This window comes from Dermacentor albipictus, chromosome 1 (genome assembly GCF_038994185.2).
Source record: "Dermacentor albipictus isolate Rhodes 1998 colony chromosome 1, USDA_Dalb.pri_finalv2, whole genome shotgun sequence".
NCBI classification, from domain to species: Eukaryota; Metazoa; Arthropoda; class Arachnida; order Ixodida; family Ixodidae; genus Dermacentor; species Dermacentor albipictus.
The window spans coordinates 224689329-224714348 of record NC_091821.1 but is presented as its reverse complement, the minus strand read 5'-3'; the positions used below and the strand labels follow the sequence as shown (position 1 = coordinate 224714348).

Sequence of the window (25020 nt, the reverse complement as noted above, 5' to 3'; positions counted from 1 at the left end):
TCTCGATGACAACAGCGGAGGCAGCGTTGATACAAAGTTGTTGTGAAGATCTTAGTCAGTAATGACAAGGAAGAGGGTCGATAGCCCTGGCAGATGTGTTCAAATAACCAGGGTATCGAACCGGAACTGAACTCAAAGCCGAAAACCGAAAACAAAACGTTATTTTTGCTCGAACCGGAACTGAACCGCAACGCTACTATTTATTTCACTCCATAGCAAAACCGAAACGAAAGAAATAATGGCTTTTCGGTTCAGGTTGGCCACCTTTTCTCGAGCTTTTCATCCATGCATTGCTTGCACTTATGGCTCAAGTAAGCTACCTCATATGTAAATGCACACCCCCTTCCCATGATTGTAAAAGTAGCAGCACCGTCAGTGCGGTTTTCAACTTAATGCGTCAGGAGCAGAATAGGTTTCATGTTAATGCGAAAATATTTGCATCACATCCGACAAGTGGACTCGCCAGACTAGGATGCGTGCAATGTTACTGAGACAGTAGCGTACAGTAGGCAGGCGTTGTGCCCCTTCCGGTGGCAGTTGCCAGCCTGCTCGTCGCTTCCCCTTTCCTTTTAACTGTGTATATGTGTTCAAAACAATAATAATAATAATAATAATAATAATAATAATAATAATAATAATAATAATAATAATAATAATAATAGTAATAGTAATAATAATAATAATAATAGAGTACATATACTTGTTGCTCGTCCCCAGTACGACTCTGAACGGCAGGCATTGACATTTTTGTTAGCAGCGATAAGTAACAGGCCGCTCAGTGACACATAAATGAAGTGAGCAATCAAGGCTCTCTTAGAATATTTTGTTGCACAGACCTAGATTCAAGCGTGTGAGCACGCTTCGAACACGAACGTCTATATAACCGCATCCTGCTTCCTACCTCATCATTACTCCTCAGTCCCCTATTTTTTTCTCCTCTTCCCTTTCCACTTCAGCACAGTAATAGGCACGAGGACTGTCTGCTTTTTCTCAATATATTCTATTCTCTCTCTCCCTCAATAAAGCGTCGCTTCACTTATATTTCAGCCCTTGAGTTTGATCTTGATAATTTTTTTGTAACTACATGTGGCCTGAAGAACAAGGAACAGGCGAAACCTCTCATTGTAAGTTAGCAGCGGCGTTGAGTTTTTCCAGATAATAAATTTCTGCTGTTTTCTTTTTGTGTAACCAATTTTCGGTTATGCAAATAAACTCCAAGCGGTTCTAACCGGTCTGAACTGTTTCTTTTTCTGCGGAGGTGAGTAGGAACTAACCTGTTTTCGGTCAACCGAAAGGAACAGTAGAAAGAACAAAGACTCGGTTTGACATTTTGAAAAAAACACTAGGTTGTTTGGTGGCAGAGTTTAAGTTCATTAGACAACTTTTCTAAGGCCTGTCGAGATTATACTGATGTGTGCATGACGGAAACTCGATCACTTTACTGTTCTACTGCCGTCGCTCGTTATTAACGGCGCGATAAACATAACTGTATCTGGAACGCAAATTAAGAGAAATTGAGGATCAGGAATAAGGAATTATGAGCGTGGCTCTTGAACATGGAGCTCTTCTTTTGGGTCACACTGTATGATAGATATTCATTAATTTGTGCTGTAGATGTTTGCCTGGACAGAGGCCTAGCATGCTACTTCGGTTGACAAGGATGATTCATGAAATCACACACAAGTATATGGTACACATGCACGCAACATACAAAAGTAACAAGCATAAACACACATGGTAACAAAACAACTAGAGTGTTTGGTTCAGGTCAGTGTCCCCGGAAAAAAGATAAAAACAACAACAATGCAAACAAATGGCAACTGTGCAGAGCATATAGTTGCCATTTTCTTTATACAAGAACGAATATATCGATAAATTCTTTCTTCGGGAACAAATAATGATTGATCTTCTCCGGACGACGAATTGCGCAGCAATTCGCAAGCTGTTCCCAATAGAGGACGCAATGCACACTTCTCTTATCAAGAATATCTTGGGTCATAATCAGAAAGTTATCCCTTGGTGAGCGCTGCATGCGACAATCTATCATTCGCAGCAGTTTGTCAGTTATATTTGTCGGCAGAGATCACTCCCGCTATTCAAATATAAAACAAACACACACACACACATGTGGCTCGTATCCATCGTAGCACATGATCATACGGGATCCTGTATAAAAACCTGTATGTTGTTATGTAAACCCGCATGATGATAAGATCGCTCGGTATTTCTTAATACAGATATGATGTAAAATCTCGAATTCGTTTATGGCTGTCAAATAGCGGAGGAAATACCTCCCGTTTATCATTTTCTTAACTTGTATAAAAAACTAACCAATTACTCTACAGAAAAACTGAAACCGGCTCAATAAGTATTTCCACGCACTGATCAGAACTCAAACGGTGTACAACCCTTTGCTCGCATGACAAAGCTACTTACTTTTCCTATACTTCGCAAGTAATTTTCCTCATTCATAGCGCCTTAGGCCATAGGAAAGGGGAACGGAGCAGCAGCAGGCACGTGCTTCTAGCATATCCACTTGATCCCCTAGCTAAATCTATCTATGTGTAAACGCCTTCCAAGGCATATGTCTGATATAATCGACCGCGCTTACTTTGTTGTTTGCCGACCCTTTAGGCTAAACAAAATAAAACCAAGCAAAAAAATGAACGTAAACACGTACAATCAACTTAAACACCAGGACAGGTTATTATCTGGTAAAACTAGCCCGTAACTGCTACTTTTAGTACGCGTTAAAGCTGAAAAAAAGCAAGGAACTTCTACAGCGTCAAAAACACAGGGCGCAGCAAGAAGACACAAACGCGGCGTTGACTTCCATCCATTAAGATTCTATTTTCGACAGCACACTATACATAGACGCTGTGGTTGCAAGTCAGCGCTCTCCATTATGTGTCCCCTTGCTGTGTGTGGGGTCTTTGCAATGTAGCCCTTGCCTTTTCCAATGCTTCACCAATGATCCGAAATTGAAACCTCCTGCTATTAATCGCAGAAATTCTTTCCTCGACGACTTACTCACGGCAAAGCTGCACACCATTCGTATCGTGAGACGTGTTTTTCAAACTCAAGCGTGCGATTTAATGGGCCTTCGCTTGTGAATAAACGCGCTTTTTCTGGAAAAATTGCATGTTGCCTGAATTCTTGCAAAACGTTGAACAATTACCACATAGTGTGGACGTGGTAGTAAGACTGGTTTTAATAGCTTGTTTCATGCTTTGCACAGTTAGTAAGTGCACATGGCACGAAGTGGTAGTGCCCCTTTAGACCGCACCTGAGGGAACTGACGCTTACGTATGACAAAAAATTTCTGTGTTATATTATGCAGTAAACAAGCTCCAATATCTGGGAAGTATTGCTGCGAACTTAGCCACTTACCTTCGCTGTATTTAGATGACCTTGAGTACGATGACCTTGAGTACGACATCTTCAGTGCTTATCTGGAAGTATGAAAATAAAGCACAATGAATTATTCGGCAAAATCCTTACGTTGGCTGGAAGTTGAACGTCATCAAATGCAGACATGAAGGCCTGAGGACTATGAAAGGAAATAAAAAGCCCGATACAAATATGAACGAGGCGCATCGCGCCATTTCGATAAAGGAATGAACAGTGAAATACAAAATTACATTTAGGACAGTCCCAAAACGACAATATACGTATATCCTTTGTTAGAAAACGGTAAATCATCAAAAAAGTTTTTGAATGATATGACGGTGAAACACCATATTAAGCGATACTTTCAGTATTGTTAAGAGAATAAATAATCTTGTGAAATCAGTAGGCTATAGTTAAGTCTTTATATACACCCGCGGAATGGTAGAAGACGATGACAAAGATAACAGGACGGCAAAGACTAGCCGGTAGGAAGGCCCTAATGACTATAGCGGACGATCGCAGACAGTAATGGAAGGCCGTATTGGGTGCTTACTCGTAGAATTCAAGTAGTGAAAGCTTATAATTTCTGTTACAATTTATGTGTGTGATAGGTAACATCGTTATAACGAATTCAGTAGCTCAATGAGAGGCAATTTAAGTGAACAAAAATAATTCTGAATTGAACGCAACACATGGCAAATATTAAAGAAAACGGGATTACATCGTGCAATACCCTGCTCACGCCATTACACTGATCATTCTAGTTAATTAGGTAATGCAATTTATTGTATAAGGAGGGCCGGATTCACTAAGTGGGCTTGTCGGTATCGCAGTAAACACTCAAGCCGATAAAATCGCTAGATGTGCAGCTCATTCCGCTCCTCTCACATTAACTTAATTCACGAGAGCTGATACTGACATTAGAACAAAACAGTTTTGCAAGTCTATAACACAAATTCATCAATTTGAAGCCAATTCTGTAAACATTCTTCTGTATTGGGTTGACCCCCATGTTTAGTTTCCGATTTATGCGGTTGCTGACCATTATACAAACTCGGTTGTTCATCGTATCAGGTTGGAAGTGGAGTATACATGTAGCTTTTCGCATCACATACGTCGTTGAGCTATGCTTTGTTGCACGGGCTGCCATTCATGGGAGAACGTAGACCACGTTATGGTAAGCTGCCCTACGTTAAAACAGCAAATGTATGCTTTGAATACAGCAATGAAGCCCTTGATAATTGTCGTTTCAACACAGAAAAGTTGGTTGGGCCATGGGATAACGTATCATTACAGAAATCAGCTCTGAAAGCATTAACAACCTTCTTTACTTAAGATGATATTGTATTTCTATGAAAACTTAGTATGACTTTGTGTGTTTATTTATTTATTTTGCATTATTCGATCAACCTGACTGATTTACTTGCGGTTAGATGTAGAAAGAGCAGAATGTGGCGTTTTGTTGCTATGTTTTCTTTTCTATTAAGTATTTATAAGCTTGTTTGCGCAATGTGCTTTATTGACGTAGCGTGTTTTCATACCCCCTCGTGCGAGAATTACCTAATTATTGAACCATTTATTGTTTGTGGAGAAGCCGGCTACAAAATAGTTGACAGCATTTCCAGTTTCATCCATATAAATTGCTCACTCACTCAAAACTCGTTTTATTACAATTCGTAAGACAATTTATTTGAATTCTTACAATTTGTAAGAGCTGTTTGCCACTGTTGCGAACAGTCCTTATGTAAATTTTATCAATGCGGGCCCAGATGTCAAAACTGAAAATACCAGCTACGGCACAGCGTTTTTTTTCCCCGTGTACTTAAGGAGGAGGAGGAGGAAAAGAAGGAAGGTAGAGAGGTCAACCAGGCGTGCGTCCGGTTTGCTAAATCACGCAGAGGGAGGGCGATTAAAGTATAAAAGGGGAAAAGAGAAAGGAAGGAGGAAGTTAAAAGCAATGCGAACACGTGCTATTGTCCATAACGCCTACGATCGGTTACTGGGGCTAGTTGTTTTCATAGACCGTAGCAATGCCCGCGTCAATTTGTAAACCTGCGTTGCGGGGGGTCATGGTTCAAGGATCTCTGTCTCTGAAACTCACACCAAAGAACCATGTGGTTAATATACGTCGAGTGTTCCAGTAATCCGCAATTTTTTTTTTATTTTAGGCATGCGGCGCACGTATCCGGCTGGTTTCCCGAATCATACACCTGACTTGAAAAAGACAGCCGCACAGAATGCTACGCGAAGTTCGAAACAATTACATCGTTATGATGCATCACCCCCCCCCCCCCCCCCCGCACTCCCTCAAGTCGGTCGAGTGGCACAGCAATGTTGGAATAACATTCCACACAATCCAGACCTGCGCGAATGAAGGAATACCTATTTGCTTTATGCGTTCTGCGAGCCTGGAAGGGGACTTCCATGAAACAATCTTTCATGACAATGTGAACGCGACAAAAATTTCTGTGCTGCAAGACACGCTTATTCAATGTGCGATATCATGTATGGCGAACTGGTCGATGTCGCTGCTACAAACTGTAGCCAATCGAAGCATTGCGATTGCCGCAAGGGTGTTTTTTCCGCGACTATGCTCGAACGCGGCAGTCTTCGCTCCGATTGTTTGTCTGCAGGTTGCCTCTGCCTACTGATCCGATACGTACAACCACTCAAGAGTAAAAACGGCGACCTGTGCTCAGCCCATTATTGTAGTAACGATGTTAAATCTTTCTTCGAATAGATTTCCGCATAAAGTCTCCAGTCTCCTTAATAATACATTTGTGATTTTGCTTTCTGGAGTAGCCCGACATACTCTAAGACACCGGAGCTATGCCGACCACTACGAAAAAATATTGTCGCTTATAATTCACGAGATTTCCAAGTGCGTTAACCATACGCGGTCAGACAGGTGGTTTACATAACTTCGAGTTTTTGCCAGATAAAAAAATAATTAACGGAACATTTTCGGTATCACTTGCTCCGGGAGGGGGGGAGGGGTAGAAGAGAGGCAGTACATGTGATCATGCAAAATGACTCGTCATCATTGAACATAAGCTAGGCATATCACAAGAGTATAAAATGTTTTTGAGAGAGCAGCTCTTAGGCGCCCATTTCTGCGGTGAGCATCGACGTGCGTCGGCGTCCCTCGTCACTGAGCGAACGAGCACAGCGAAGGATAAAACAGCGGACGCGGAAGGCAGCTGCTGATGAAAGACAGCGATAGCGAAGAGAGCGCGAGTAGGAAAGTGGAGCACAATGCGTTGGCGGGCTAGTTGGTTTGAATCCATGAATGCTTTGTTTAGCGCAAAACGACACACGCAAGAAAGACGACCAGGACAAGGCGCTACTCTCAACTGACATCATTTTATTGCGTCACTCCTTTATAGACAGCTCAAACCAGAGGAACATGTGCAGTGAGCACCATGCGGTGGAGCCACCAACAACATCCGATCCCAAGAGCGCACTCATGCGACAGAATCCAAAAAACCAAATTCAGCGCTGTATAAGGTTAAGGAAGGCACACTAATGCACTGTGACCCCAATGACTGAATGAAAAATGCTTCCGATAACTCTCGGGCGGTGGTGTCACGGCTCTTTTTCAAACAGGCACAGGTTCCCATTTGGCTCAGCATTGTAAAATATGCAAGTGCAAACCTATGTTTCGTGATACCACGATTTTGAAAAAGAGCGGTGACACCACCGCCCGAGAGTTATCGGAAGCATTTTTCATTCAGTCATTGGGGTCAAAGTGCATTAGCGTGCCTTCCTTAACCTTATACAGCGCTGAATTTGGTTTTTTTGGATTCTGTCGCATGAGTGCGCTCTTGGGATCGGATGTTGTTGGTGGCTCCACCGCATGGTGCTCACTGCGCATGTTCCTCTGGTTTGAGCTGTCTATAAAGTAGTGACGCAATCAAATGATGTCAGTTGAGAGTAGCGCCTTGTCCTGGTCGTCTTTCTTGTGTGTGTCGTTTTGCGCTAAACAAAGTATTCAAGGAAAGTGGAGGATTAAAGTATGGCGGAAGCGTGAGAAGATAACCGCAGTGCCGCGCAAAACGGTCTTTGCGGTGACGAGGGCTACGAGATGGTGCCAAAGTAGCGCACGTCAGACATTGGCAACAAAGCGCTGCATGTGCGGACGTCTGTCTGCGGTGGCTGCTCTGAATCGTGCCCAGACATCATCCATGCACGCCTTTTGCGATCTCCCAATTAGCGAGGCAGTCGCGCCACACCTCGCTCCATTTGCAAACTTACCGCATGACGCAGAATGTCCGCGCCAGCCAATATATTGCGAAATGAAAACACGTATAAAGCTGCATTCAAATTTCGCATTAGGGAGTATCGTAATCTTCGGATAATTTTTTTATATTTATACATGAGCGGCAACAAGGTACTTGCTATTTTCGACGCTCAGCCTTTTGAACTGCCTGATGTACTTGTGACTAAAGAATGCATCGTTCATTGCTTGTTGCGACTTAATAATAATACGTCTGCCATACCTGTATCTGTATTGTGTATACCGGGCTGCCGACATACACAATACCTTTTTGCGCCGATGTGCTGGATGGGGCTAAGAGCTTTTACACAATATTTTAACTTTGCTACCTGCAGCGTCTCAGATGGCCAAGATTCAAGAGAGAGAGAAAGAAACGTTTATCATTCGAAACAGCGAGGCCCGGTATCACCCTCAGGTGGGAAGGCTCCTTAGTTCAGGGACCCTGTGGCTTCGACTGCCCTCTTGGTCCTGGCGACGAGTTGTCGTTCCTCTTCCAGGTCCCCGAGGGCGAGCTTGGCCTCCCACGTTTCGAATAGGTGGTTTCCTTCTTGTGGTCGTTTTGCGTCCGTTTCCGGGTGCATATCGCTGCCTTCCTGCCACAGGCATTCCAGGAGCAAGTGTGCCAGGGTGTCGGGTACGTTGCAGAGTGGGCAGAGGTAGCCGTGGAGCGTCGGGTACAGGCGGTGCATTATCGTTCCGTAAGTGTACGTGTTACTATGTATAGGCGTCTAAGGATCATGCTTTCTTCTCTGCCGAGTTTTGGGTGCGGTGGAGGGTCCACTCGACGCTTGAGCTTGTAGTGTTGTAATATGGCCGAATAGTTGGTGGGTACGGCGTCCGCCTCTTCTGCCGCCGGTCGGAGAGTGAGAGGAGCGAGGGCAGCCGGGCAGACGTGCAGGCGGGCAGTGGCATGGGTCGCTTCGTTCCCCTCTAGTCCTTCGTGTCCGTGCATCCACGTTACGCAGGTTTAAGGGAGCGGAGTGCTCAAAAAAATTTTTTTTCACCGTTTGGAGCTTATTTTGTCCCCAAACAATAATTGTCACCTTTCTCATTTGTCTTTCTTTTTTTTAACGCTGCGCGCCCGACACTTCCAGTCACGAGCGGCATGCGCCTAGTCAGCGTCACATTCCGACAGGAAAGTAGAGAGCGCAGAATTTTGAAGAAAATAAATACAAGCAATACAGATGACGATTATTGTTTCCCGGAAAATTGCCCTCCAAAGTGTATAAACTATTTTAGAGCGTGTCTGCAAAATCGGTAGTCGCTTAGACGTACAAACTTACAGGCCACTTATACTGCTAGGCTCCTGTAGTAACAATCTGGAGCATTTCTTGTGTGAACATATTACTAACTTTCTGGAAAATAAAATTATTTTTCTTAAAAAAGAACATGCCATTTGACGCGGGTTTTTAACAGTTACCCAGCTCTTGCATACACCAATACGGTCAAGCAGAAACGAATTTCTTCGACTTCGCCGAGGCGTTCGGCAGTGTGTCGCACCGAAAGCTCTTGCACAAATTAAGATACGCCGGCGACAATAATAATATTGTCGCGTTGTTCGTCGCATACCTTAATGATCGTACCCAGGACGTAGGCGACGATGACTGGGCATCTCAAAAGGCTAATGTTCCTTTCGGAGTCGACTGACAAGGCTGTGAAAGAACTTCTGTGCTTCTTTAGGGCGACTGGTCTGTGCGAACGCCTTTGACTTATGGTGCCGTCAGCAGACGTTCACGAATTCACGGCTCCTTTCCTTCCCCCCCCCTCTCTCTCTCTCTCTCATCTTTCAATTCCCCTGTTCCTTTCTGCTAGCGTACAGTAGCGAACTAGACGCCCTTCTGAGTAACATCCCTGCCGTCTGAGGCCTTTGTTATTTTTAATATTTATCAACGACCTTGAAATTTCCCCATCTTGTGATTCAGTGTAGTTTTTCTTCTTTCTTCCTTTTTTTTGCTGACGATTGCGTCTTGTTCGCGGAAGTTTCTACTTCTGACTACCAAACTCGGCTTGGAGAGCCAAATGCCAAGTGATCTTAAATCCTGCCAAATGTGTACATATATATGGTAGAGAGAGAGATGCAAATGAGATAAGGCAGGGAGGTTAACCAGAGTTAAAAACCTCCGGTTTGCTACCCTGCACTAGGGGAAGGGAAAGCGGAAGTAAAGACGGAAAGAAGAGCATGACAAAAATAAAAGCGTGATAAAAAATATGAAAAGGGACGGAATGGGGTCATTATAGTCTTTATAATAAGCCGCTGTCACATAAAAAGATCAACAAAGCCTTGACCGACTTTCGCTGCGACGACAGTTCATGTCGGCGTTCCAAAACTGACTGTTCTGAAAGTGACCTGTCGTCAAGGCGTGCCAACGCAGTCGCTAGTGAAAGTCGGTGCGCGTTGTATTGAGGACAGTGGCAAAGTACGTGTTCGATAGTCTCCCCCCCCTGCCGCAGTGACTGCAAGCCGCGCTGTCGTCCATACCGACTCGGAAGGCGAAAGATCTTGTGTAGGCGACACCAAGCAACAGTCGGCAAAGTACTGCTGTTTCGAGTCGAGAGAGCCCAGATGGAGGTCGTAGTCGAAGGGATGCGTCCAGTCGGTGTAGACGTGTATGCTTCAAGCTTGGTGTGTTCGATAAAGTTTTGATAGCTTCATTTGCAAGCACACGGATTTTCATTGCAGCCTCTGTTCTTGAGAATGGAATGGAGTCTTGCAAGCCCTCCTCATGTGCAGATCGTGCTGCTGCGTCGGCATGTTCATTGCCCGTTGTGCCACAGTGGCTTGGAATCCACTGTAACGTGATGTCGTGTCCTTGCTCGACGAAGTGGTCTGATTTCTAGAACTAGTTGTTCGTGGGGTCCTCGGCGTAAGGCAGAAACCAAACTATGAAGAGCAGCCTTGGAGTCAGTGAACACGCTCCATTTCTTGGGTAGTTCTTCAGAAATTACACGAAGTGCACAACGTATAGCAGCAAGGTCCGCGGCAGTCGATGTAGTCTGGTGAGATAGTCGAATCTTTATAGTGGAAGGTTTTGCAGGAAAGATCACTGATCCTGCAGACATATTCACCGCCGTTGAAGCGTCAGTATATAGATGATGATGTTCGTTGTACGTCTCGTACAGCAAGAGCAGTGAAAGTTGCTTGAGTGCTGGAGACGAGAGTTGGGCTTTTGTTCGTATTCCTGGTACCGTTAGTCGAACCTTCGCTTGAGCCAAGCACCATGGTGGAAACGGAACTTTCGCTGGAGCTGTATAACCTGATGGAAGGTATGCACTATAGGGCAGGTCTGTTTCACAAAAGGAAGCACGTGGTCGATCCTCTGGCAGTGAGGCTAGATGATGGGCAGGGGCTCGAGCAAGGTGACTTACGTGTGCTCTGAGCGCTTACATGGCTATACGCGTCTTGGCCGTAAAATCGTGTGCAATGGCAATTGTTTCAGCCGTTGACGAGCACCGCGGCAATCCAAGACGCACTCTAAGTACCTGGGCCTGGACGCTTTCGAGTTTACGGATATTACTTCTGCAGGTGTTGGTCAGCACAGGCAAGCTGTATCGCAAATGCCCAAGAAAGAGCGTCCTGTAGAGTTGCATCATTGCAGGTACTGAAGTATCCCAGACTTTTCCTCCAAGAAACTTAGACATTAGAGATATCCGTCAGGCGCTTCTTTAGGGAGGCCACATGAGGACTCCAGAAGAGGTCACGATTGATGATTACGCCTAAGAATCGGTGTGTCCTGACATAAGGTATGCTTTGACCGATGATAGAGACATCGTATGATCTCATTGGCTTTCGGCTAAACGCGACCAATGCGCATTTTTCTGGCGAGATCTTGAGGCCTTGTTCATTTAAGTACGCCGATGTTGACATGGCAGCTTTTCGAAGCCTGGCGCGTACTTGCGGCCGTGTCACACCAGATGCCCAGACGCAGATGTCGTCGGCATACACTGATATTTTTACTGTGTTCGGAAGTCGTTCCACGATACCAATGAGTACAAGGTTTAAAAGCTTGGGACTCAAGACACCGCCTTGTGGAACTTCATGGTGCGTATAATATTGCGAGGTTGGGCCAGCTTCAGTGTTAAGAAATAGAGACCGCCTATGTAAATAACTGCGTGTCCAACGATATAATTGACCGCCTAGGCCCACCGATTCCAATGCTTGAAGTATGGCGTCATGAAGAACGTTGTCGTAGGCTCCCTTTATATCTAAGAACATTGCGACAGCTGACCTCTTACACGTCTTTTGGTGTTGAACATAGGTTACCTGATCGATAACGTTGTCGATAGAACATCGGTGACGTCGAAACCCACTGATAGCGTCCGGATAGATTTCGTAATGTTCAAGGTAACACTCAAGTCTGGCAAGGATCATTTGCGCCATTACCTTCCCAGCGCAACTTGCCAGCGCAATTGGTTGGAATGAAGTAATCTCTAATGGAGACTTGCCAGGCTGCCAGGACTCATTACTGATATTAAGGAGCGCACTTCGTGCCCTTTCACCAAGGTGACATAGCATACGGTAAGATATGTCATCCGGACCAGGCGACGATAACCGATTACGTACGGTGAGCGCCGCGTCAAGCTCTTGCGTCGTGAAAGGAAGATCCATGCGTGAATCTCGTGGATCTGGAATACGGTTCAATGTAAGCGAACCTGTGCCAGTCGGCTGGCCCGCAATCATAGCACAGAAGTCTTCCGCCACATCAATGTCTTGTCGGCGCTGGAATAGTGCTAGGTCCTTAAACGGGAAACGCTGTTCCGGAACAGAACGTAGACCTCGCACAGTTCTCCATATTTGAGATAGTGGTTTGCGGGGATCTAGCGACGCACAATATTTCGACCACCGCTGAGCCTCTAGTTTATCCATATGGCGTTGTATCTTCTTTTGCATTCGCCGGGCTGTTCTTAGATCCTGAATTGACTTAGTGCGTCGATATCTTCTTTCAGCACGACGGCGAATCGCACGAAGCCGCTCCAATTCCAGGTCGAATTCAGAATACCTTGGAGAACACGTGATTGTGCGCGTGGCATCTGTGCCGTTTTCTTGATAGCTTGTTGAAGTCCAAAAGAGAGGCCTTTGTGACAATTGTCCTCAATCTGGGATTTAAAGACAGTCCAATCTATTCTTCGTATAGGGGTGGACGTATACGTGTTAGACATTCGCTTGATATTGAGGTAAGTGGGGGTGTGGTCACTTCCATGCGTTTCAGCGTCCAAAAACAACTTAACATGTGTGGCGAGGCGGTGGGAGACGAAAGTCAAGTCGAGGCAGCTGCTGTGCGTTATTCCCCGCAGAAATGTTGGACTCGCGTCATTCAGCAGGTAGAGACCATTGTTGGAAACTAATGAAGCTACTCGTCGTCCCGTCGCGTTAACCTTTGGGCTTCCCCAAATGGTATGGTGTGCGTTGAAATCCCCGGTGATAATCCATGGACCAGGTTGTGCTTTTAAGATGTCTTCTAGTCTTTTGGTGTCAAATCGACTTGATGCAGACAGATACACCCCCAAGAGTGCAAAGGTGACTTTCCTATTTTTAACAGTCATGCACACATACTGATTGTCGTCATGAAGTTGCACCGGTTGGACGACATAAGTGAGTTCACGGCGAATAAACACGACGACCTTGCTACTTTTGATGTCGCTTGATGCGAATATTGTCTCGTAGCCGGATAGTCTTATTGGATGGGATAATCTTGGTTCACTGATGACAATGATTGGAAATCGGTTAGTGAGAACAAATTGACGAAAATCGGCGATGCGAGATCTTAGACCTCTCTCGTTCCACTGATCGACGCTTCTCTGACCTCCTTGCGAAATGACTGGTGATTGTCAGTCATGGCTTCACTCAAGGCTTGCTCGGACGGGGCTCAGCGCGTCGAGCACTCGTAGCCCACTTCGAGCAGATGGAGTATCAATGCTTGTCAGCATGACCCTGATGACATTCACAATGGATCGCAGCACCGGAATCATTGGGCAGTCGACTGTTGAAGCCTCACCAACAGAAGCGGGCTTCGATGGGAGCATCAAGCGCGGAGGCTCTTTGGAAGACTGAGAGCTTGCCAGCGCCGGCCACTCTTCCACGTGGGCAGCTTTTTCCGCTTGAGGCCTCCTTGTGCTCTCGGGCGTTCTATTTGAAGATGATGGCGTTGGCGCAAGCGGTGCACGAACTCCACCCTGTCTTGAGTGATGTGACAATGTACATATGGAAACATGTGCATATGAAGTGCCTGTGAAAAAAAAGTTGAAGTACTTTGGTGTAAGAATCTCATCAAGCCTGAGTTGGAAGCGACACATTACGGTGATATAGTGCGAAGCACGTGAAGGAAGTGGTTCCTACGGAGAAATTTGCGGCACAGCCCCCCTGACAACTTGGGTCGCTGGGCATGTGTAATAGGTTAGATAGGACAAACCTACCGCAAACTGCGTGAAGTTCCCCAAGAATGCTAATCGCACTTAAGAATAACAACATTGATAAGGACACTTTAGCAAGCGCAATCACTCACACATACATGAGTGAAAGAAAAAAAGAAAATGACGAAACATTACCAAAGAAGGCGATCCACTGCACAAAATCGTACCTATTATTTTGAGCAAGGTTCGTACTGATAAAAAAATTGCGGTAGAATCCATCTCGCGATGAATGTCGGGGTTGTTGCGATTAGCATTGAAGCATTCTAGCGACAAGCCATATTGTTGCCACCTGAACACGCAGCGCCATCTGGCAGCGCCGCGGAATTCGCACGTTGCGCCTGTGTGGATACATATTCACATAAGACTGCCTCTATATATTAGTCGTGGGTGGCATTCCGCCCGCCACTGGAGAAATTTAAAAAATCATTTTGTGATTGAGGAAGGGCCCATACCCAAAGGCACCTACTAAGCGACCGAAGTTAGCATCAAGGGACTTCACTGAAGAGCGACACCTCCTCACTGGTCCATGCCCAGTGTCAAAGATTGTGGCGCCAAGTAGTTCAGAGTTCAAAAATTTGGCTTCAAGAGAGAGAGAGAGAGCAAGGACAGGAAAGGCAAGGAGGTCAACCAGACGAGTACCCGGTTGGCGTCAAAGAGGTCAATGTAGAGCGGCACATAACCAGTGACTCAAATTTGCGTCAAATAGGTTCATTGAAGAGCGACACACACCCTGTTGTACATACCCGGGGACTCAAATAGGCGATAAAGAGGTTCATTGAAGGTGGTGCATGCCCAGTGGCGCATAACAAGGGACCCACGTTGGTCTCGAAGACGTTCCTTGATGAGCCACACATACCCAGTAGAAAACACGGGGAAGGCAGGAGATGGAAATTAAAGACGATGAGGAAAACGAGCACAAAGCGAAAGCAGGCGCCAATGTTTCGACAAGTGGAGTTGTCTTCTTCAAGGCGCTAAACTTCAAGGAGTTATATCAGCCACGGCCCAGAAACGTTATAAGACGCTGCCCTTAATTCCATCATTATCGATATATATCACGATTTTTATTATACTGCGGTGAATGCACGAAATATATACTGGATAATTGTAGCAGCCGCAACATTCCGGGGGATGAATTGCAGCGCATGTTTAGTGAGCGTATCATTACTTTTTTTTTTTAAGCGAAGCTTCTTCCTGCGACTGCGCAGATGCTGGCCGTTGCTGTCTTGCCGATGAGACATCAAATATGTGCCACTAGGTAACGGCCCATTCTCGGCGGCTTTCCCAGAATGGGTATGTGCTACCGCGTATGTGCCGCAACAGACAAGCCGAACAGGAGCCAAGAAGTGAAGTAATCGGCAACAGAAAATTGAAGTCGGCTACAGAGAAGTCAGGAAGTAAGCAATAGAACAGGCCGTGTGTGGAGAAAAAAGTGTACTAAATGGTACTGCACTGTGGCATAGAGCATAAAAGAGACGGAAGCCTGAAAGGCGCGTCGAGCGCGTCTGATTCGTTAACATGCGAAGCGCGGTGGAGAACGTGAGCCTTTGCTGGTCCGTAAGCACGAAGTGGACCAACGACGCTTGACGGCCATGACACACGAGGAGTGCGGCGAGCGCTACATCCAAGCGGAACTACGATGTGTGGCGGCCATCGACAAGTGAGGAACGTGACAATCATAAATGTCAGAAGCGCGAGGGATCGAGACATCGAACGTTTGGTCCAGACGCTGAACATAATTACATGAACTACAGAACACAGAAATTGAACTTGGAATTGTTGCTGTAAGTGGAATACATATTGTATGTTTTTTTTTAGAAGTTGAACAATTGGACAGTGACCTCTTGGACAAGGCCATGCGTATGTGCCTAACGGTGCCTGACAGATCATTGCGGTGCGCAAAGCGCATTGCACGTGATTAATGAACTTGAGCAGTGTAGAGTAACTTTAAGAGGAACAAAATTTTTCTTTAATGCTTCTTTACTTAAGACACATTTAGATGTTAAAAGATTGAAATATATGGTCGCCATAACGGCAAAAGCGATGTAAAAATTTAAATAAATTGATTTTATGGCACGATCACTGAGGTCACGTGTCGATTTGGATGCTTTAGTCCAAACTATTATGGCATACTGTAATAGCACAATAGAAACAGTTATTCATAAAAAAAATAGTGTCTAGAAACAAAACTTCGGAAATGTTGCAGGACAGTGAAAGTCTCATGCTATTCGACACAGAACGCCAAAATTCCAAAGCGCACGTTTTTTTCACGAATGTGACTTTCGGCAATTGGCTTAGCGTTTTCTTAGAAGGGCCATGGCAGGGTTGTCTGATCATTCTCAGTTTATCATAGTGACTGAGTAGAAGGGTCAATATCGTTATACACACATACACACAGAATTAAGAAAAAGGAAGACTGGGCTCTCAGCGCACAGTTTCACTCAAAATTTTCATTTGAAATCGTTGGTTCTAAGCCCCTTCTAAGCGACCACCATTTTGCACGAACTGTATGACGTAAGAAAATGTGGGATCACCGCTGTATCTTCTGCCCCGAAACAGCTCGAGAGCACACCTGATGTTTTGCTCCGCACGCTATGCATGTTTTTGCAGTGCGACGCTATGCAGTGCGACGCCATTGAATTGTTCTCGCAGTTTCTTCACTCGCGCGGTGAAAAGCAGCAGCAGTAGACCGCCGAGGCGCACATTTGAAAACGAAACGACGCACGCCGATCATGACTTATTCCCCGGCTTCTCCAATCGCTTCCGGTGTTTGCAGCAAATAAAAACGTGGCCTTTGAGATCGGCTTCTGTTACTCCGAGGGGGCCGTTTCAGTGGTCTGTTTCAGTTTGTCACCACTAACTATTGTCAGATTGCTGTACGGTTCAAGTTCGACATAAAAAAATTCAAATTCAAATTTTCTGCCGCACCGAATACGCCCAAATTTTGCCAGCGTGCTGTGGAATGTGTATGGCTTAATATGTAATGAATAATTGAAGCTTGAAAATTTGGTGTCATGGCCCGTTCAAAATAAACACCGAGGGTTTAGAGTTCGTGGACTCTATGAGCAATGGAGCATCTCGAAGAGTCTAAAAATGACACATATTGTGTTTTCCACATGTTACTCACAACCAAAGTTTCGGAAGAATTGTTGTCAGGGCACCAACCTAACAGTGAGGCAAAAGCCCTTTTGAAGGCCAATGCAGTCGCAAGCACTGCAGACATTTTTGAACATATAAGCCATAGTAAAGACCTACATAGTACCATAAAAGCGCGTACAGCTTCCAAAGAATGCTAATCGCATTAACAATAACGTTTTGTGTACTGACAGAATCAATAATGTTGAATTGCCAATAAAAAGTAATTTCCAAACAATGAGAAAGGGGCCTAGGACTGATTTTTTCGGAAGTTTGCCAGTGACATGGCAGCTGTCATAACTCATTCCATTAAAGTTGGCATTGCAAAAAAACAAGTGGGGTTCATATATCGCGCGATGATCATTGTGTCCGCAATGTATTATACCGGTGCAATCCACGAAAACTGCCGAAAGTACAAATGAATACTTTTTACGCAATATGTATAATTCTGTTCTGTACTTGCAGTGTAATTAAATGTGTTGTGTGTTATGGCTGTTCAAAATATCTTACTTTATGCATGCGTATGTGTACTGAACTCATGCACAAAACTTTGTGATTCATGTACGGTTGGACTGCATAGTTTTTATACACCTCGTGCCCTACTGATCAGTGTCATATTTTGTTTCGCTATTCTCCCTTTTTAAGCAAATTTGTTTCGTTTACCAAGTGACAAGGAGTAGCTGGTGCCGCCATAAAGGCCGCAACCTCTCCTAATATTCAATTCAATAATAAAAAAATAAATACAAATGAATACTCGCGCGCCCTTCTTGGAGGAGACGCTCGTAGCGCGAGCAGTGACGACGTCACTGGTGTTGCCTCTGCGTCGCACGTTCCCCGTGCAGCGCAAATATAGCCGGCCTCAACCAAACCAAACAACTCGCGGGTTCCCGTTCGCGGAGCACGCAAAAACGCCACCGGAAATGCGCCACGCAGGATGAAAAGAAGGGAGAGAAAAGGGGACGTGGGCTGGTGGCGTAAACGTTACGAGGGCCTTCGATTACGACATAGCAGAAGGAAGCATTCCGAGCGCTGGTCTTGGTAATGGGAGAGGCAGTGCTGCGGGTAAGGTAACTGGCCTCCTCGCAACATCGCCTCACAGACTCTGATCTGCTTCTATGCCCGCTATTACTAAGCCTTCCTTAAAATACTTGCGGGGGACTGCTGACTGGACGGTGATTAACCACTTCCGTTGTACAACTAAAGTTTTTGACAAGCTCCGTCGGGGGGAGGGGAGGGAGGGTCTATAATGCTTGCAGAGCTAGATCTATTGCTCAAATAGTTAGCAACACCTCAGTAATGCAAGAATACATGTAGGAGTTAATGACAAGCTACATCAAATGATTATATATATATATATATATATATATATATATATATATATATATATATATACACATTTAGGCCGAAATCAGCCCATTTATGCCCACTGCAGAATAAAAGCCTCTCCCAGCGCTCTCCTGTTACCCATTTCTTATGCCAGCTGATTCTATCTTATGTCTTCAAGCTTCCAAATTCTATCACACCACGTAATTCTCTGCTGTCTACGACTGCCCTTCCCTTCCCTTGGCACCCGTTCTGCAACTCTAATGGCTCACCGGTTATCTACCCTACGTTTGTGGTATATCAGAGTTACAGAATGCTGGTGGCGTGAAGAACAGGTAGAGCATCCAGTTTCTAGGCTTAGGTCGCAGTAGACGATGTCTATTTCACCCCTACTATGGTTGCTCTAAAAGCATGTGAAATGAACGTAACCAACATTGGGCGACCGGACAGGAGACGATTCTGTCAAATAACCTTTTCATACAAGCACCAGGACTTGTCAAGCAACGTTTCCACAGTAACACTATGACGTAATTAACACATGGTACATACAATATAAAAGGTAATGACTCCACAGTTCTGTAAAAAAAAGTCTCAGAAATACAAATGAGACTGTCGCCTAATAATACAGTCTCTAGTCAGCGGGTGGTACATACCTCATGTAATTGTATTATCACATATAGTCACAACAGAACAGTCAACATAACATAATCCACAAAAACATACATATATACAGCGATATTGAAATGAAAGGAACAATAAAAGCTTTAATAACGGCCAACAATGCCGTAGTCTTCAAGAAAAGTATTTAGCGCTTTTAAAGCGCTCTTTTGCTGTTGACCAAGAACCCAAACGTTTCTTTAACCTGAAAGGTCAGCGCTCTAATGTAATTAGGGTTGATTTTTTTAAGTCGGCGTCTTGGTGTGTCGTGATGTGGGCAATTTAGAAGGAGGCGATGTATATCTTCGTCTACAAACCCACAATCACATTAGGGGTTTCCGCATAATCAATTCTGTGTAAGAAATTTTTTTTTGTAGGCAGTGCCTAGCCATAATCGATGAATAAGGGTTTCCATATATCTGTCTAACGACAATGAAAATTTGAATTCAATAAACGGATCAATATGATACAAATCCAAGCTCTTAGAATTCTGGTCAAACCACGTATTTCTACACTTTTAAAGACGTTGTTCTTATAATGCAGCGTAATTAATTTTTTTTTATTGGGAGCGGAACGACATCATCTTTGAGGTGTGCTTGTCGTGCTGCTTCATCGGTTGATGTGTTGCCAGGAATGTTACAATGCCCTGGTATCCACTGGAATGCAGTTTCATGCTTCGCCTGACTTGCCTTTGTGATGTCTTTAAGTGTTTCGTATATTATGTTGTCAGCTAGACCCATTCAAGGGCTAAGAAGTAGCCAGCGCCTCAAATTGTGCGTCAACATCTTATATCATATCAATAGAGAACGACGATTCTGTGCGACTATTTTTTAATTATTTATTTTTTTCTAATAGTCTAACACTCATACAAGACCAATACAGAAGAGAGGCATAGATGGATGCACAATATTAATGCATAAATGATGCATTAGCATACGGAGTAAAACGTCAGATGTGGCCCAAAACTGTTTCAAAGCAGACGACACAGCGTTGGCCCCTCATACCCTGCAGACGTCACACAGTCTATGCCAAAATGGCAGTCGTTGTAAGTGGAAGAGGTATAGAGGCAGCGCTTTCAAATTGAAATTTCGAGTTAAACAGGCACGGTTTCAAATTAAAATTTTGATTTAAACAGACGCGAAAAGCCCAGTGCTTTTTTTTGTATAGTCAAGTTGGGCACTTCTCTGTTTCTCGTTCGCGCGAAAGCCTATGGATTGCTACCTACTGGCCCGGTCGAATGGCTCGCTAAACAAGTGACCTACACATATTTCGCAAAACAGGCTAACATTGCAAGCTGTTCCATGGGCATCATCATCATCATCATCATCATCATCAGCCTGTTTTATGTTCGCTACACGATGAAGGCCTCTCCCTGCGATCTCCAATTATACCCTATCCTGCGCCAACCGATTCCAACTAGCACCCATGAATTTCCTAACTTCATCGCTCCACCTAGTCTTCTGCCGTGCTCGACTGCGTTTCCCTTCTCTTGGTATCCATTCTGTAATACCGATGGTCTAACGGTTATCTAACCGGCGCATTATATGACCTGCACAGCTCCATTTTTTTCTCTTGATGTCAATTAGAATATCGCCTATACCCGTTTGCTTTCTGATGCAAACTGCTCTTTTTCTGTCTCTTAACGTTGTGCCTAGCAATCTTCGTTCCATCGCTCTTTGCGCGGTCCTTAACTTGTTCTCAAGCTTCTTTGACAGTCTCCAAGTCTCTGCCCCATATGTCAGCACTGGTAAAATGCACTGATTGTACACATTCTTTTTCAATAATAATGGTAGGCTTCCAGTCAGGAGCTGACAATGTCTGCCGCATGCGATACAACCCATTTTTATTCTTCTAAGAATTTCCTTCTCATGATCAGGGTTCCCTGTGATTAATTGACCTAGGTAAACGTACTCTTTCACACACTCTAGAGGCTGACTGGCGATCCTGAACTCTCGTTCCTTTGCCCGGCTATTCATCATTATCTTTGTCTTCTTCATATTAATCTTCGACCCCCCTCTTACACTCTCTCTGTTAAAGTCCTCAATCACTTGTTGCAACTCGTCTGCATTGCTGCTGAATAGAACAATGTCATCGGCAAACAGAAGGTTGCCGAGATATTCGCCGTCGATACTTACTCCTAAGCCTTCCCAGTTTAATAGCTTGAATACTACTTTCAAGCACGCAGTGAAATGCATCAGAGAGATTCTGTCTCCCTGTCTGACCCGTTTCTTTGTAGGTATCTTCCTGCTTTTCTTGTGTAGAATTAAGGTAGCTGCAGAACCTCTGTAGATATTTTCCAAGGCATTTACGTAAGCGGTCTGTACTCCTTGATTATGTAATGCCTCTATGACTCCTGGTATCTCTACTGAATCAAATGCCTTCTCGTAATCTGTGAAAGCCACATAGAGAGGCGTATTCTCGTCAGCGGATTTCTCGATAACCTGAATAACGACATGGACGTGATCCATTGCAGCGTATCCCTTCCTGAAGCCAGCCTGTTCCCTTGGTTGATTAAAGTCCAGTGTTGCCCTTATTCAATTGGAGATAATTTTGGTAAATATATTATATAATACTAGAGTAAGCTAATGGGCCTGTAATTTTTCAATTCTTTAACGTCTCTTTTTTGTGGATTAATATAATTTTTGCATTCTTCCAATTTTCTGGGACCCTTGCAGTCGATAGACTCTTCGTATGTTTTCCAATCAGTATGTCTCCTCCTTCTTTAATTAAATCGACTGTTATTCCATCTTCTCCTGCCGCTCTTCCTCGTTTCATGTCTTGCAAGGCCCTTGTGACCTCATCGCTAGTTATAGGAGGAGTTTCTGTATCCTGTTCATTAGTGTTTCTAATAGAGGTATCCTGACTCCTCTGGGTATTGTACAGGTACGTATACAATTCTTTCGCTTCTTTTACCATATCTTCGAGATTGCTGTTGATATTACCCTGCTTATCTTTCAGTGCATATATCTTGGTTTGCCCTATTCCAAGTTTCTTTCTCACTGATTTTAGGCTGCGTCCATTTTTGACGGCTTCAGTCACTTATTTATCCAAGAAGCGTGTACAATTTGCCGAAATTTGCGAAAGAATATGAGATAGCGCGGAAATATCTGCATGCTTGGAAGAAGTATTCAAACTAATAAACTGGGAAGGCTTAGCAGTAAGGATCAACGGCAAATATTTCAGTTACCTTCGATTTTCAGATGACATTGTCCTATTCAACAACACTGGGACCAGTCACAACAAATGATTGATGGCCTTAACAGAGAGAGTATAAGAGAGGGGTTGTAGATTAATATGCAGAGGACAAAGATAATGAGCGATAGCCCGGGAAGGAAGCAAGAGTTCAGGATCGCCAGTCAGCCTCCAGTGTATGTGAAGGAGTACGTTTATATAGGTCGATTACTCAAGGGGGACCTGATCATGAGAAGGAAATTTACAGAAGAATAAAAATAGGTTGGAGCGCCTTCGGCAGACACTGTCAGATCCTGACTGAAAGCTTACCATTATCATTAAAAAGAAAGGTGTACAATCAATGTATTCTACCGGTGCTGACATATTGGACAGAAACTTGGAGTCTGACAAAGAAGCTCGAAAACAAGTTAAGGGCCGCACAAAGAACGATGTAACGAAGAATGTTAGGCGCAACGTTAAGAGACAGGAAGAGAGCGGTGTAGATCAGAGAGGAAACAGGGATAACCAATATTCTAATTGGCATTAAGGGAAAGAAATGGCGCTAGGCAGGTCATGTAATGCGTAGGTTAGATAACCGGTGGACCATTAGGGTTACAGATGGGTGTCAAGGGTATCATATCTTGTCAAGCATATATATAAAAAATGTTTTGTCACTAAGAATCACATAAAACATTTTGTGACAAATGCCTCCCGGTACCTAATACTGCATATGCCAGCGGACAGTGTGTCGTCGGTAAGCCAGTGTGAACAAATTATTGGGTGTTCGATCTTGACCGTTCACACCTTGGGCGCCGAAAGTATTAAGCCTCGGAACAAGCTTATCATCAACGATGCATTCGAACTCATACGAGTGGTGTTCCACTTGTCTTTTGCCATGCAGTGACGATGGCCGCGTTCCAAAAGTGTTGCCTCCGAATCAGGGTCCGGCCCCGTAGTGGAGCAGCAACGACGAGTCGTCACGTGACATAAACGTCATGACATGTCAGCCCGTCAACGCCGTGACGTGAATCGGATGCTATGCAAAACTATCGCATTACTGGTGATTGGCCTCATTGTTATCGTTCTGAAGCATTTAATGAAGTGTCGATGTGTGACGCAATCCATTACTGGTTACTGACTAAAAAAAAAGAAAGAAAGACTGAAGTGAGCACGTAACCAGCAACGCTACGAAGAGCTGCCCTTGACATTTATTTGCTTGTTTTTTTTTTCAATTTCTATACTATGTTGACCTGCATTTTGAGCCCAAAAGCTATAAAAGGAAATTTGGCGCTTACGGCTGCTTCGTTTTCACTGAAAATACGCCACAAGGTTAAACTTTTTGTTATTCATTTTTGCATAAAGCACTTTGCATCGCTGTTTTCCTGGTTAGCAAGTATTATTAGTAGCCCACAGGCAACGAAACCCTTACACATATCTGCAGACACCCGCTTCTCCATTTACTGGGTGAGCATCCGACGGTGTTTTCGTAGTCTCTCAAAGAAGCAGGCAAACGAAATTCACCAAGCTCTCTTATAGAACGACGCGGACCCGTAAATGCAAACCGTGTCGCAAACTTTGAGTGAGAACAAAGTATCGGTAGGAGCTAACTTGTCTGCCAAAGTGGCAAACGGAAGAATGAACAGCACTATAGAGGTTTCTTCTATTTATATGCACGTACGCCCTGAATCAGAGGCCTAATGCAGAAAGCTTTTTCGTTCGTAAGTGCTTTTTGCTGTTGGCCGACCAGCTTCGCTCTGACAGTCGTGACTATGTAGTCACGACTGAAGACGAGTTCTCTCCTCTGCTGCAGACGGCGGCTAGTTAAGCCTTTTTCGGCAAAAGTGCGCGACGAAATGCCACGGCTTGCTACCTTTTGGTTAACGCTTTAATATCTTATGATGTAGTTAGTGTACTACGCGGTGGCAGCGATGCAGTCGCCGTGTCACTCGAACCAAAAAAAAATCTGCATGCACATTACAAGCCGCTACCGACGTGCGTGGTAACCGTTTGTAGGAAATGAAATTGCAACTCGCCTCCGTGTCGCCATGCAACTAGCGTGTTTAACCGAAGCTGCAGACAATGACGTCTGCGCACCAGTAATCAATAGTGCTGCATCATTTCGTCTGCTAGTATAAATAAATAAATAAGTCGGAAGGACCTTATATGTAGATATGTGTAATGGCGTTTATTCTTCTGAAGGAGAAATAAGCTGCAGGTCGCAGTTCGTTTATCAGCTGTTGCATTTGCAAGCACCATGTCACTGCCATCTCACGTGTTGAATAACGTTCTGAAATTACGTAATCGCATATTCTGAGCGCGTTTGAATAAATTTATATAGCGCGCGTTGAGACGTGCGTGACGTTATATGCATTTATATGCGTATCGGTGTTTAGTGCTCATCACTAAGGTATTCCCTCGACTTTTCTCGTTAATGTAAAGGTAGTTTTTTACGATAATCTTAAGCGATCCTGCTTGACAAAATAAGACACCTATGACGCACCAATGGGTCAGCGAAGCCGTGCAGTGCTGAATAGTGTATAAAAATATAATAACAAAGCGTCATAGAAGTGCCTTGGTGCTCCATTGGTGTCTGAACAATACATGTTGCTTTATTTTAGCGCAAAGGAAGAGGATATCGTTATAAGTGAGTTCTACTATTTTGC

General features: G+C 44.4%; 1 protein-coding gene and 1 long non-coding RNA gene across 7 annotated transcripts in view; one reads left to right on the top strand and one right to left on the bottom strand.

Annotated features, from left to right (window-relative positions):
* Positions 1-25020, top strand: part of LOC135912072 (uncharacterized) — a 157339-nt gene that overhangs the window by 57661 nt on the left and 74658 nt on the right. The window lies entirely within an intron of this gene.
* Obsc (Obscurin) overlaps positions 1-25020 on the bottom strand; it is a 203647-nt gene that overhangs the window by 173197 nt on the left and 5430 nt on the right. For all 6 annotated transcript variants that reach the window (XM_065444448.1, XM_065444451.1, XM_065444453.2 and 3 more), the window contains exon 2: positions 3391-3452. In XM_065444448.1, the coding sequence (XP_065300520.1) occupies positions 3391-3439 (49 nt within the window). In that variant the 5' untranslated portion in view covers positions 3440-3452. The remainder of the gene's footprint in view (positions 1-3390; positions 3453-25020) is intronic.